Here is a 14,910-nt window from a genome sequence, read left to right as displayed (position 1 = left end):
AGCTCAGGCGGCAGTCTGGGCTAGCCACTTGGGTATGTACCGAGGATCTCGGACGGGGCTTTTATTTGGGCCGCTGGCCACACCACCATGGCCGCAAATGCTGCTGAGCAGAGCTAGAGAGGGTATGTCTTGCTGAGCTGGGAATTACACCGCCCAGCCACAGGGCAGACTCCGTGTTAGCGCTACTCTCTGCCGGGATTGCCAGTCACTTATTTGCAGCCCACAAGGCTGCGTTTCAGGAACCCTGTGCACCCCGAGCCTCCCTCCCATCCCCTCCCACATTGGAGAGAGCTTGAGGCTTTGTGTCTCCAAGCCCAGGGTGTGGGGGAAGTCTCCAGGGTGTTGGTTTTTTAAAGCCTTTTCTTTTCTCATTATAGGATGTTGCAGAACAACCAGCTCAGCCGGATCCCCGCCGAGGCACTAAGGAATCTTCCAAACCTCCAGTCTCTGTAAGTCATTAAGGATCCCCGCTGGGAGCTGCTGGCTTCTCAGCACCGGAGTCATTAGTTCCTCTGTCTTTTTTGCCTTGTCTTTCCTCTCGTGAGCTACTGTCCCTAGTCTTGTGGGGAGGGAGGGCACCTGTTGTAGTGGGACCGCTGTCTTGTTAGGGTTGCTGGAATTAGATCTACCCATGTGAGAAGGCCACCGCAGCTGGTGTAGGTTTCCAGGAGCCCTGGGAAAAGGCTCCCTACGAGGCAAGCTATACCCTTAGCCCAGCGGTTTCAGTCTAGCCTGGAGCAGCACAGAGCCTAGCAGGTTTGAGTTAGGGGCTGTGGGCTTGTCTACACCATGCAGCTTTTAGCAACAGGGCTGTGTCGACACAGCCTTGTTGCTAGAAGTCAGCGTGTGTAAATGCTCTTTGTCGGCACTTTGTCGTTGCTTTTGCCGACAAAATACTTCCACCCCTGCGAGGGCATTCGGTTTGTCGGCAGGAGAGCGCTCCTGCGGACACAGCCGTGTTCACACTGTCACTTGCCACGGCAAAACTTTTGTCTTTGGGTGGGGAGCTTTTTAAAGCACCGTGAAAGACAAAAGTTTTGTGGACAACTTGGCAATGTAGACAAAGCCTCAGGCCTTGTTTGCATGCAACAGTTTAACTATAGAGGTACAAACCCTGAGCCCTAGTGTGGCTGCACCTAAACTGGTATAAAAGTGCTTAATACCCAAATAAGAAAAGGAGTACTTGTGGCACCTTAGAGACTAACAAATTAGTCTCTAAGGTGCACAAGTACTCCTTTTCTTTTTTGCAAATACAGACTAACATGGCTGCTACTCTGAAACCTGTTAATACCCAAATAGTGATTCCTAGACAGGAAGGGGAATAAGCCATACCAGTATAAGACACCTTTATACCAGCATATCTGCAGCCACGCTAGGGCTTGTACTGATCTGATGATATCGGTTAAAAATGTCACCCCCCGTAACTGAACTAGTTACACTAGTACAACGTTCAGGGGTTGTCCTGGCCTCAGAGCCAGGACTGCAGGGTTCCATGCCTGGCTCTTCCACTGAGTTTAAGGCGTAACTATTTTGACAGTTGGCCTCTACACTAAAAAGGTAGGTTGACCCAGCTATGTCGCTCAGGGGTGTTAAGAATCCACAACCCACCCCCACCACCCCAACCGGTGTAGTTAGGCTGATCTAACTCCTGGTATAGACAGTGCTAGATCGATGGGAGAATTCTTCTGTCGACCTATCTACCGCCTCTTAGGGAGGTGGATTAATGACAGCAACGGGAGAACGCCTCCCATCGGCGTAGGCAGTGTCTACACTGAAGCACTGCCGCTGTGCCACGGTAGCGTTTTAAGTGTAGACAAGTCCTTATTAGTGTGACCAATGGATGGAGTAATTTCCAGGCATTTTTCACTGTGTAATAACATTCTGTTTATACACGCACACGCACACACCCTTTTAATGCTTCACGTTTTCCAGCGGGTTTGTGGCTGGTCGCCATTCTCTGTATGGTTTAAAGCAGCCTGAGAATGTTAATTCTGCTGGTAGCGCTTTCAAAGTGTTTATTGCTACCAGTAGTTGGTGCTGTCGCTGACTCTGCCCACGATCATCCCCTTCCTCCCTCTGGCTCTCCTTCCTTCCCCTCCTGCCTCCCCAGATCTGTCAAACGGGGGAAACGCTTCCCATCTGCTGGAGGAGCAGTGAGGCTTAGGTGCGAGGTGCGCCATGTGATCTGTTCTACACCAATCCTACAGAAACAGCAAGATTAAAGATTAGGCTATGCAGGGAGGGGCAGACGCTGTTATTCTAGCCAAACCCCGTGTCATGCAGCATTTGCCACAGCAGCGCTCTGGGCCTGTCGCAGGCGGACCCCTGCTCAGCACCCCACTGCAGGCAGGCATCTACCCGGAGGGGCAGAGCAGTGCTGGGCAGCCAGCCAGCACAATGCCCTGCACCTGGGCTTGACAGCTCCCCTTTCTCCCAGCTCAGTGCGGAGCTCCCGGGTAGTGACCCGCTCTGCAGTGCATGTGCGAGCCAGCTGGTGCGATGTTCTGTCCCCCTCTGGTGGTGGCCAGGCCACACAGATGTTGAAGAGCCTGCCTGAGCTAAGAGAAAGTCTGCCTAGGCTTTTAGAGCCAGAGGTGCCAGGTTCAATCCCCGTGGCTGAAAACCCATCCCGGTGTGACACATGCAAAGGATGCAGAGAGCTCCAGGAGGCTGGGCAGCCCAGCAACGCAGGGACTTGTCTAAAGTTCAGGGGATACGAGCCGTCACATTTCTCCAGCACAGCAGGCTCAGACTGGGTCAGTACTAGGACAGGGTACTTCGGCGCTGCAGCATCCATCTAGCTAGATTGCATCAGGACAGAGTCACTACGAAGTTTGCTTTTCGATTCACCGAGCCCACCGTGCAGATCAAGCAGAGAACAGAGTCTTGCTAGGCTGTGAACAGGCTGGCATGGGGAGCTTCTGTTTGTATATTCTTCTTCTTCTCAGATTTGCAGTGCTGTGGTCCCTAACATGACACTGAAAGCAGAGGTGCATTTGATCTGCACCCACGCAGGCAGTGGTGAGCCAGAGCTTCCCACGCGTGGGACCTCAGGCGGCACGGAAGGTATATTCCGGCTGCACACACCTGCATCGCTCTGAGCACAGCAGATGGTGGCACAGGGCGAAGATGTGTTGCAGTTAGTTTTGTGGTGTGGGACTGACCTGAGCCCATATCAGATTGCATCCAGGTTCCGGCTCAGCTCTGTAAAACCACGAAGCTAATGCTCAACCGCTGCGCCGATGCTTGGTGATCACCTTCAGAGTTCCCGGGGGGCTGGTGTGACTCCAGCAAAGCTGCTGGAGTTGCTTCCCTCTGACACCAGGGTCATATTTGGTTCCATGGGATTCACTGGGATTGGATTGGCCTGTGGGATGGAAACACAATCTTGGAGGGCTATTCCGAAAGGTTTGGGGTCCTTCAGCTACTGAACCCACTCGGAGCCAGGATCAGAAAAATACTGACTCACTGACAGTGCTGTGTCTTTGCTCTTTACGCAGCAGTGATCATCTGGAGCAATCACCATGGGCCCAGTGGAGTCCAGATAATTGTGATTATTGACAATACACAACATGCCAGGTGTAGCTACCTAAACAGGCGGCTGCTCCGGATGGCTTTTGGTAGCGTCAAAACATAGAACACAGTGAACTCCACTAGAGGACTCTCAAACTATTTAAAGGGACACTACCCTCCTCTATACTATACTCATAAAGAAAAGACCTCATCCTCCGTTTGTTCATGTGCAGCAATTTTCCTCTGAGAGCCAAGGTTACTACAGAAATACCCTTCTGCATTGATCTCCCCATTCCACCTAATTCCATTGGACGAGTGGCCATTCGGATAAATTGGGTCTGATTTGAGAGAGATGAAAGATTGTGGAGTAAACAGCGTTCCCCTGTAGCAAACTTCATTGTGTTGTAAGGCAGATATAAATCTAAGCTGATTTGCTTCGGTTTCATTGGTGCTGCTGATACATCTTTGAATGCAAATAACTGGCCCCTGGCCACGAGTCCCTGGGTTCTAGCCGTGTCTCCATAGAGACAGCCACTTCTGAAGAAGAGAAGGCAGGTCTGTATTAGAGATTTTTTTTCTCTTCGTAATTCAAGTATCTGTGAATAATTTTCCACAAGTTTGAGGCTCACGTATTTATTACCGACATAGTAACCAGATTGGAACATCCATATATCATTACAGTGTGGCTTCCAAGCTTTACGAGTTGGGGTATGTGAGACCGGGCTTGTTCACCTTGCCCAGAGCTTCTGGTCTTTCCATTCAGAAATGCGAAAGGATTTTGTGACTGTTCATCACCCTGAGTTCTGGAGCTTGCCTGGCACTTCGTGGGATATTAACTGACTGTCGTGCTGTCAGGGAACACACCATAAAACATCCTAAGCTGACGGGGCTTGCAGATCGGAGCAAACTTGAGTGTGTGGGGGGAGCATGGACAAAACCCGAATTTGTCCTGTTTGTTTTCTCGCTCTTGCAGCTCTATGTGTTAGAACAAAAATCTCTTGCAGTCCGGGCAGGCGGCTGCATCACTGACATCACTGTCTGTTGCCCCAGCAGCCGTTATGAAGTCACAATGCAGTGACTCTGATGTGAGTTCGGAGCAGAGTTGGATGTGGAGGGAGGAAACTCGCATGTAAACATCCACAGGAGCCTCCTCCAAAATGCTGGAGAATGTTTGGGTTAGAGACAAGCCTACCTCACAGTGGGTTTGATTTGCTTGGGTTTTTTGGATGAAATCAGGATTTTGGCTTCTCATAACAGTACAAATATTATTTGTTGGGAAATTAGTCAGGAATTGTCAAAGGGCCACCCTGCTGTGCTCCATGGGCTGGATGGTTGGATGCCCAATTGTCTGCCTGTGTTTGCTTTTTAGCTTGTTTCATGCTCTGTGACCAGTCATCTAAGTCACGTGGTATTGTTTCTGCCCTCTGTTTGGATAACTGGAACTGTTTTTAAACAGGAAAATAACAAAAAACAATTAGAGAAACTCTGGTTCATAAATTCCCTAGTTCTCATTTCCTTGTGGGTTTTCGCTTGGAGGCCAGCTGCTCCCCGAACAAAAAGCCATGTTGCAAATACAAAGGGATGAACACAGGTGAACTGACCAGCCATGTGGAGTTCAAATGAATGCTCCTGAGTTCCCCTTTGTGACATGTGCCCTTAAGACTCGACACTGAACTGAACCAAATGGTCCTAACTAAGTTTGGAACCCCATTAAACGTAAGAACAGAGGGCATAGGGAGAAACAGACTGAATTTGGATGCAGGCATGTTTTGGATTGAAAGCAGAGAGAGCCCTGTGCATTTGTAAACCCCGGTAGGCGGGACTGAACCTGGGACAGCTGGAGCTTAGTGCATGATCCTCTATCACATGAGCTAAAAGCCAAGTGGCTGTTAGCTAAGGCTGTAGAGCAAGCTCATTAATCTCTCTCTCTCTCTCTCTCTCTCTCTCTATGTGGTCTCAGTGCCACTATCTGGGACACAGAACACAATGCTCAGGAGGTGTGTGTGTTACACATGCTGTACTGGGGGGACCACCATTGTCCTATTTCTTCCCTGGTTTTTTAGATGCACTCTTAGTTTTTTGGAGCACGACAGTTCTGATAAGGCAACTTCGCTGCCTTCTGCAAAATGTAGTGTGATCTCATCCGGGAAAGCAATGCCGGCTGGATTTCCAGCCGGGCAAGGTGAATCTCAGTGCAATGGGTGCACCTCAGGGGTCTGCCACGTGTCCCCAGCTCACAGATGGTGTATGCATCTGTAGCACTCTGCCTCCCGCCGAGAGCAGATCATTTTAGCAGAAGCGTGCCGCAAGTCCGAGGCCATGGGGGGAGCTTGAGAAAATACCACCCCTTAAGTACCCCCAGGAGGATGCAGGAGGAAGGTAGCAGCCAAAGCAGTGAAGACGAAGGGATAGGAGGTGGCCCCCAACCTACATTAACCTTCTCACACTCTATTCCAGCTCCTCAGCATAGAGGTTACCCCATCTTAGACTGCCTGCACTTGTGTCATGGGTGTTGGTAGGCTTGTGGGGGGGTGTCTGGCTCCCCTAGTCTTCACCCCTGTAGTCAGGCTGGAGGCTGGGACCCCGCTCCAGCAACTGCACGGGGTTTATGTATTGTGCATCACTCAGCTGTGGTTGCATGTGAATTAGGAGTGCACAATCCATGACCGACCCCTGCTGGGCGTTTCCTTGCAGCAGGCATTAATATGCTTGATCCTGTCTATGCCATGGGGACAAGCTGGCCTAAGGGAACAGGTGTCATAACCGGTGCCGGAGATGGAGACACAGCTTTTCCTCCTGCCCGCAGCCATCCTGCACTGGGGCTGCTGCAGCTGCTTGTTGCCTGCCCGATGCTATGCTCCTGCAGCGTTGTTCATCTGCTGACCCGACTTTCTCTATCCTTCCCCTTCCTGGTCCTCCCCTCCCGCTGCCTTGGGCCCCTGCTGAATTTAGACTCACCTATTTGAAATTTCGGGGGGGGGAGGGGAGGTGGTTTTAAAGCTGCCTCCTGCAGGAGGAAATGCACCTTGTTCCCCCCATCCCACCAACACCATATCCCCCCTCATTCTGAGATCTGTGGCACACCCCTGATTGCAAGTTCAATCACTCTGCAGCCAGAGGTGCCCTGTTTTAGAATCACCTCCATCATTTACTGCTGCGGGGAGCAGGAACCCTACAGAGCTCTGAGGAGCTGTCAGCAAAGAGTAGCCAGACAAATGGAAAGAGGAATTTGGATTTAAAAAGAAATGAAAACCCAGAGCCTTATAAAACGGCCCAACTGCCTGCTCTGGAGGAGCTGCTTCTCACAGGGGCTTGCTCTGCCTTTTGTGTCCATTTTGAAACCCAACAGGAGAGATTAAAGAGAAGAGCACGTACACGTGATGGCAACGTCTGGACAAAGCAGACCGGGTGCCAGCCCCTTATGTAATGTTCCAGTCCAGTTGAGATCTCCTGGCAGGGTGTCTGGTTACCAGCGGTTTATAGGTGCGGTAGCAGAATGCCATGTGTACTCTGGAACAGTCGTGTGTCAGTCTAATTAACGACTCTGCGGTTTGCGAGCTCTTACCTAAAGCAGATGGGCATTGTGTCTGTTCCTCTGCCAGATGAAAGGAATCCAAGGAGTTTCAAAGCAAGCAGGTGCTATAAATTATAATTACTGGGCTTGCAGAAGGAGAGTGAGGGAAAGAGGGAAAGGAGCCATGATGGATTAAAAGATCAAGAGAAACTCTTGGTTTTTCTCCTGCAAACGATGGTCAAAAGTGACAGGAACGGCTGGGCCTTTCAGTAGCTTCTCTGCAGAGCAGTACTGGGGAATGGCGCTTAGAAGGCAGCAGGCTGATTCTACTGTGGGAGTTGCCTCAGGTAGTTTTGCGGCAATTAGAGCTGCCAGGGAGGGTGTCAGTGCTCCTCCAGCACCGGCTGCTATTCAGTAATCTTCAGGGAGTCACAGCCAGTTTCCTTGTCTGGTTTTGAGTCCACACACTCCTGGAAGTGCCACTGTGAAGGCTCCCCCAAAGTAGCTGCTGTCGTTCAGCCCTGCCATGGCGGACCACGGCCCTCTCTGTGGCAGGACCTAACAGCCATGTGGAGCTCTGTCCAGCCAGAGCAGGTAGCAGCACACACCTCACTAAGTCGATACCGTCACAGATTGAACAAGCAGGGGAGAAGGGGCTATTTTAATCCCTGGCCCCTCTGAATCCTTTGGGTTGGAAGAGATTTCAAGCATTCCCTCTCCTGGCACAATTGGTGTCAGGATCCCTCTGCTACACAGGCAATGCAGTCTAATGGCGAGGGAGCCGGGGACTCGGAAACAAGACCCCTGAGAGCTGCTTTTCCCCCAGGCAGGGTATAAGGAATTCCCATTCAAGTCAGTCAGTGGTCCTCACGCAGCCCCAATCCCCTTACCATCTCGTAACACCACTGTTACATCCTGCGACTGGAGAACAGATACAGAGAGACAAAGGGACTTGCCAAGGGAACTGGTGGCAGAGCTGGGATTTGAACGTAGATCTTATAGGTGCTAGTGTAACCCGCACACCTCCTGGGTGCGGTGTGGTGTTCTGTCCCATCTAGTGGCACCGAGACCACTTAGAGAGAGAGAGAGAGAGACTGAGTCTGCTCCACAGCTTTAGCTAAGAGTCGTATCATCCCGGTCAAAATACAAAAACACGCTGAGGTACACTTAGGAGGTGTTACACTAGGCCAGCACCTGAACCACCAGCCATCCTGGGCCTGGCTCTGCTGTTCACTCTGTGTGGGACCGTGGGCAAGTTGCTTCACCCCTCTGTTCTTCACGTACCCCTCCCTTTAAAACAGGGATAATCTCACACGTGCGCACAGAGAGGGTGGGAATTTCATTACTTGTGTGTGACGTGCATTGGGCATCTCGGACGACAGGGCAAAGTCGTGTTGTTATCCCTGCTGCATAGCATCAGGCTTGACCGTGAACCTTTCCATCAAGGGCCCTTCCATACCCTCCCTTGGCTTCCTGTGCCATTGCTGGACTTGACAACATTTATCCTAGCACTACACCTGAATGTCTTTCCTCTTGACATTACCAGATAGATCCCGCAGAGGGAAAGTGCCGCCACATTAACAAAACTTGCTTGCTGTAGCCGCCATCTGACTTCCAACTGAAGTCACCGGAAAGGCTCCAGTTGTTTCAAGCCTCATAGTCCATCTCCTGCTTTGTCTCTACCGATGCTCAGAGCCTGCCTGGGGTTCTGAAAGCCCCTGCAGCCCTGCCACATGCCCACATCTGGGTTATTTAAAGTAACTCAGCTTTCCTTGCTGACCTCCCAGGGAAAATCATGTCTGCCGAAGGTGAAGAAGGTTACTATGGAAGGAGGAAGAAAGGGCAATGGATAAATCTTAGTGCAGAAAGGAATCACGCTAAGCTGTGCTGCCAGTTTTAGGGCTGGATATATGTCCCTGGAGTACAGGTGTGTCATAGGCTGGCTTGCCCTTTACAGGGAGATGGGTCTCGGCCCCAGGTGGGGGAAATGAAGATCATGTGACCCAATCAGGTCTCTACCTTATCTAGCCTAGAGGCTGGGGGAGAAAGGGGAAGTGGTGGTGATCAATGGCTGCAAAAAGGCTGTGAGGGGATGCTGAGAGCAATAGCTTAGCTAGCACATGGTCCCCAGAGGGCTGTGAAACCCTGCACTAAAGTGCTGAGTTTGCCAGGTCTTAAAGGGTGCAGTCCCAAGAGGAGGGTGGTGAAAGGGAGCTCACTTTGGGAGCTGGGCTATGTTAAATAAACTGGACCCGGGGAGGAGGGAACTTGTTTAAAGAATTTTGCAGCGAGTGGATTATTTTTGGAAACCTCCAAGAAACTGAGGCAGGATGCTGCAGGCCACCCCATGTCATGAGGGGCCAGGATGGAGGCTGTGACCTCTGTAACAAGGTGCCTCCAAGTTCTTAATTGCTACCGGAGACACCCTTAGTCCTGATATCCTTAGCAGGAACCTTTTGGAACCTGAGGGAATCACAATAAAGACTCTTCCAGCCCTGGCCCCTTAGGGGAGATAATTATTTTTATATATATGGCTGGAGATTAACACGCAAGGAATGACTTCTAGGATCTCAGTCTCTTGTCGGCCATCGTCGATCGAAGATATGTTTTAATGAGCCTGAGCTTCGAAAAGCTGCGCTCACCCACTCGCGACTGTGACCGGCAGTGTGAGCAGAATCTTCAAAGCTACTCACACATCAGGAAAAGTGTCCTTCAGCTCTGCATTGTGACTGAACTGGAGAACCTGGAGTGGAGAGTGCTTCCCATATTGCAAAATTTGACAGATGATGTCCCATTCAACCTAGAGCTTTATCACTGATGTCCGAACGTTCCCCATGTGTCAGCATCCAATGAAGGTCCATACAATTGTTCAAGAGTGTTTTCCTGTCCACCAGCAGCTTACTAAGGTCATACAACCCCCTCCCCGGGTCTCTCTTTGTGGTGCTTCATTTGTCTGAACCTTTCTTCGATGGACGCTCAAGCAGCGTCAACTGCTCCTCCTGCCCTATAGCACATGACGGCCCTGCTGATCCCAGGGTCTCTTACTGCTCCGTCACACTGATGCTCTGTAGTTGGAAGAGAACTGGTCACGCTTTGTTCCCTGTAGCAGTCTGGGAGTCAGCGTGAGCTGAAGGAATGAACTCGCCAGCCACCTATCCACACCGTACTTTGAGAGCCATGCCATGTGCTGGACAGACTGCGGAATATAGTTGCAAATCAAGATTCCAATGAACAGTTTGCCTTTGCAAAGGCATCTTGTGGCAAAGCAGTGGCCTTTGTGCCGGCCAAGGGCCAGAGACTTGCAACCACTTTAGTCCAGCGGTTGGTGCAGAAGCTTTACGCTAGCTGAGTTCCCACAGCTGGGGGAATCCCTAACTAGGCAGCTATGGCTACATTCTGGCCTCGTTGTGCTACTCGGGAGGTGCAAAGGTGCTGGAACCAGGACAGAAAATCCTTCCCTAAGGGAAGTGATCCTGGTCACACTGGGGGCCTGAAACAGAAACAAGAAGAAAACCCATATCTCCTGAGTGGAGTACAAGACCACCCTTCCCCTTAGTTAAGCTTCAGCCATGTCCTTATCTCGTCCAGATACTAAGAAAACAAAGGCACTGCACCACCTGGGCCTGCTGAAAACAACACCTAGAACTGCTTCTCCTCAGAATCCCAAAAGCCTAAGGTGTGTCACTATCTCCCCACGGGGCCTAAGATGCACACTGGGCAGTGGGGGGATGACAGAACACAGCCTTCTGGAACACCACAAGACAGCAGTTACCCAGAACAGCCCTCTGGAGCCCTCCAGAGTGGGTTCTTCTGCTGCAGCTGGGGCCCAAAATTTCTCAAGCGATGGTATGAAAGGCTCCTGTCAGGAAGCAGTGAAACAGCATGGACACTTGGCCTTTGCCCACCAGCAGCCAGTGAATCTAGAGCCATCTTTGCACTACACAGTGGTCTAATGTAAAAGTTAAAGGGATCTAGGAATCGGAGGATGTCATGCCACACCAAAGTTGTCTTAACAATCCTCCCCAAGAAGAGAAAATCACAGACTGAGCAATGGCCAGTGAGATTGTGTAAGATCCTACCGGTCTAGAACCCAGGTCTGCAGAGCATCTAGGTAGCTAACTGCACCACGCTGCCTCCCAGCGGCAGTTGCAATTAGTTAGCACTCCATTGCCCGTCACTCTCTGTGTCCACAGACCGTGAGAAGTCCTGCCTCAAGGAGTCTGACAGGCAGCAGCCTCATGGCTCCTGATTGGCTCCCCACCCTATATAAACCCAAGGGGCATTCCAGGAAACGTTTAAGCAACTGTGTGGATTTTCTGTAGCTGTCACAACCAATCCTGCTCCTGGCTTGGACCTTGGCTTGATTTGGACTTTTGCCTCTTGAGCTGGAGCCTGACTTGAATTCTGACTCTTAGTATCCACCCTGGTCTGGAAGCTGATTATGAACTCTTCTGCTATTCCCGGCCTCAGGTTTGACTCTGCTCTGACCCTTGGTCATGACTGTCCTGACAGACTGCCACCATCAAGAGATGCTTTCTTAATCAGGAAGCGAGCAACCCCATGGAAGGTGAGATTCTACCCTCTTGTAGGGAGGGGATGGCCAAGGACTCAAAGACTTAGGCATTCTTAGCTCCAGTTGGTGCTCACTCTGAATGACTGAGTGTCAACGATGTGAAAGTTCATGGGAAGCAAACTTCAAAGTAGCTCATGAAAATTTTTATGGAAACCAAATTTTGCATTTGCATGCACGTGCAATTATTTGTGCTGTGAAGTTCTCCCATGCTCCTCCAGTTTGAGAAGAGAAACAATACACACGACTTAGCTGACTAACTCAGCTCAGCTGCTTACAGAGAATAGTACACAGTCAAGACACAGAATTTTTTAAAAGGTGCAAGAAAAGTTGGTAAATTTTTCAAAATAAATAAATTGGTGCAAGTCATACATGTCCAGCAAGCAGAAATGGAGGCTCTATTCACTGAATGCGTTGGACCACATGCTCAGCTGGGGTCGATCCACTAAAGTCAACAGAGATATGTCCATTTACATTGGATGAAGATCTGTCCCAGAATGTGTACAGAATTTTTCACTTACCATAATTTGAGATTGTTAGTTCAAGTTATCACCCAGGTACGTGCACTGCCCCGTTCATCTTTAGCGCTCTCTTTAAGCGCTTGAGTCATTTCCTTTCTTCTAATTTCCCTGATCTCATGAACTTGTGATTATCTCACTGGTGGTGCACTGTATGAAGGAGCCTGCAGAAAAATTAAATGTGCTGTATTATTTCTCAAAAAAGAAAAGGAGTACTTGAGGCACCTTAGAGACTAACAAATTTATTTGAGCATAAGTTTTCGTGAGCTACAGCTCACTTCATCGGATGAAACCTGTATTATTTCTGAAACTAAAGAGCAGGGGTGAATGGAAAATATGATGCTGGGGTATGTGCTACCTGTCATCCCCAACACAACTTCTTTAGGATTCACCAGCAGTACTCCCAAGCCTACTGGATTCTGCAGGATGCTGCATGTTTTGGCTTAATTCTGCTGTTTCTGCATTGCCAAGTTAGATGTTGTTCCAGGGACACGTCAGAAAGAGACAAACACCCTCCTCCCACCACACGCACACAAAAGACCTGCTGTAATCTTACAAAGGTGTACCTAAGCTGGTAGCCAGGAAATCTGACCCCACTGGAGTCAATTGGTGTTTTTCTATTGCTTTCGTTCGGGCCATGACTTCAGTCCCTGAGTCCTAGTGTCCCCTCATCTTCCATTGCAGGGCTGCAGTTTCCTTCCAATATAAGCAGCCTGGTGGCATGTTAAAGACTCAGCTTCATGTTGCTTCTCATCTGGACCATGGCAGGAGGCAAGCGCCGTAGCACCTATCTACAAGCACCGAAGCTCACAGACCCATAGCTAGGATTGTAATCTCTTCCAGAAGAGGCCCATATTTTCTTGCCTGTTTTGCATTGGGCCTAGAACACTGTAGGCTCTAAATAAATAATCTCACGCATGCACGCACACACACACTCTAGAGTGTGAATCATGGGATAACTCCCTATATGTTTTCCATTGACCTTTATTAAGGGGACTCGTGACCCTTAACTCTCTCACTTATGCACATGAGTATCCAGGCCTTGTTACAGTTCCCCTGGTGACTGAGGAGATTAAGGATGGGTCCCAAATATTACATACGGTAGATGTGTCAGTGCAACAGGGAAGATGAGTCCCAGATGTTACATACAGTAGATGTGTCAGCACTCCTACACGCCTGATGAGCTACAGTGAGGATCCATCTAAAATGGGCTGAGGATGGCAAGTATAAAACTAATGATCTATAATCACAGAATCATGGAATATCAGGGTTGGAAGGGACCTCAGCAGGTCATCTAGTCCAACCCCCTGCTCAAAGCAGGACCAACCCCAAATAAATCATCCCAGCCAGGGCTTTGTCAAGCCTGACCTTAAAAACCTCTAAGGAAGGAGATTCCACCATCTCCCTAGGGAACCCATTCCAGTGCTTCACCACCCTCCTAGTGAAAAAGTTTTTCCTAATATCCAACCTAAACCTCCCCCACTGCAACTTGAGACCATTATTCCTCGTTCTGTCATCTGCCACCACTGAGAACAGTCTAGATCCATCCTCTTTGGAACCCCCTTTCAGGTACTTGAAAGCAGCTATCAAATCCCCCCTCATTCTTCTCTTCCGCAGACTAAACAATCCCAGTTCCCTCCGCCTCTCCCTGTAAGTCATGTGCTCCAGCCCCCTACTCATTTTTGTTGCCCTCCGCTGGACTCTCTCCAATTTTTCCACATCCTTCTTGTAGTGTGGGGTCGAAAACTGGACACAGTGCTCCAGATGAGGCCTCACCAATGCTGAATAGAGGGGAATGATCACGTCCCTCAATCTGCTGGCAATGCCCCAACTTGTACAGCCCAAAATGCCGTTAGCCTTCTTGGCAACAAGGGCACACTGTTGACTTGTATCCAGCTTCTCGTCCACTGTAACCCCTAAGTTCTTTTCTGCAGAACTGCTGCCGAGCCATTCGGTCCCTAGCCTGTAGTGGTGCATGGGATTCTTCCGTCCCAAGTGCAGGACTCTGCACTTGTCCTTGTTGAAGGACAAGTGTCATATCTAGGCAGCCCTCACTGAGGTAGTTGGGCATGAAGAGAGGAACCTAGATAGACAATAGGGTCTGATTCTGGTCTTCCTTTGTACCTGTGTCACTCCACTGACTTCAGAAAGTTCCTCCTGATTGATGCTGGGGTAAGTGAGAGCTGGATCAAAACTGGGGGTAGAGGATGGGTAGCGGAGGGATTATGTTGCCTCCCGGTGCAGGATGTAGGGCCTCATTCATTGCCCCGGTAGGAAAACAAGGTTGTTTTTATTTTTTCCTAATGACTCCCATAAGCAAAGTGTTCAGAGAAACAGGACAATACCCAATCAGTCATTCTGAGAGCCTCTGGGAATCAACAAGTCGTGTTCCTAGCTATGTCCCTTTCCTCTATCAATGGTACTGACCTGGCTCCATCACCTGAGTATCTGAGCACCTCACACTCTTACTGATCCTCCTACACTCTTGGGAAGTAGGATAGTGCTCTTATCCCCATTGTCCACAGCAGGAATAGAAGCACAGAGAGGCTAGGTGACTAGCCCAAGGTCACACAGGGAGCCAATGGAAGAGCAGGGACTTGACCCCAAGCCTTAGCCTAGTGTCCTAAGTACTGGACTATTCTTCCTCATGCATGTCAGTGTTACATAGATAGGTTGGCCCAGGTCCTCAGGTCTAGTGCAGCAGCTTTTCATTGCACCACAAGTAGATTATGGTGATCAAGGGAGGGTTGTCCTATCTGTAAGGGGTGTGACTGGGAAGTCCCTGCGTCCCATGG

General features: G+C 49.9%; 1 protein-coding gene across 1 annotated transcript in view; it reads left to right on the top strand.

Moving 5' to 3' along the window:
* LGR6 (leucine rich repeat containing G protein-coupled receptor 6) overlaps positions 1–14,910 on the top strand; it is a 215,234-nt gene that overhangs the window by 109,734 nt on the left and 90,590 nt on the right. Inside the window, exon 4 of the mRNA XM_038380210.2 lies at positions 378–449. Coding sequence (XP_038236138.1) covers positions 378–449 — 72 coding nt within the window. The remainder of the gene's footprint in view (positions 1–377; positions 450–14,910) is intronic.

Source organism: Dermochelys coriacea, chromosome 21 (assembly GCF_009764565.3).
Source record: "Dermochelys coriacea isolate rDerCor1 chromosome 21, rDerCor1.pri.v4, whole genome shotgun sequence".
Classification (NCBI taxonomy): Eukaryota; Metazoa; Chordata; order Testudines; family Dermochelyidae; genus Dermochelys; species Dermochelys coriacea.
This window is presented reverse-complemented; position numbering and strand designations above follow the sequence as displayed.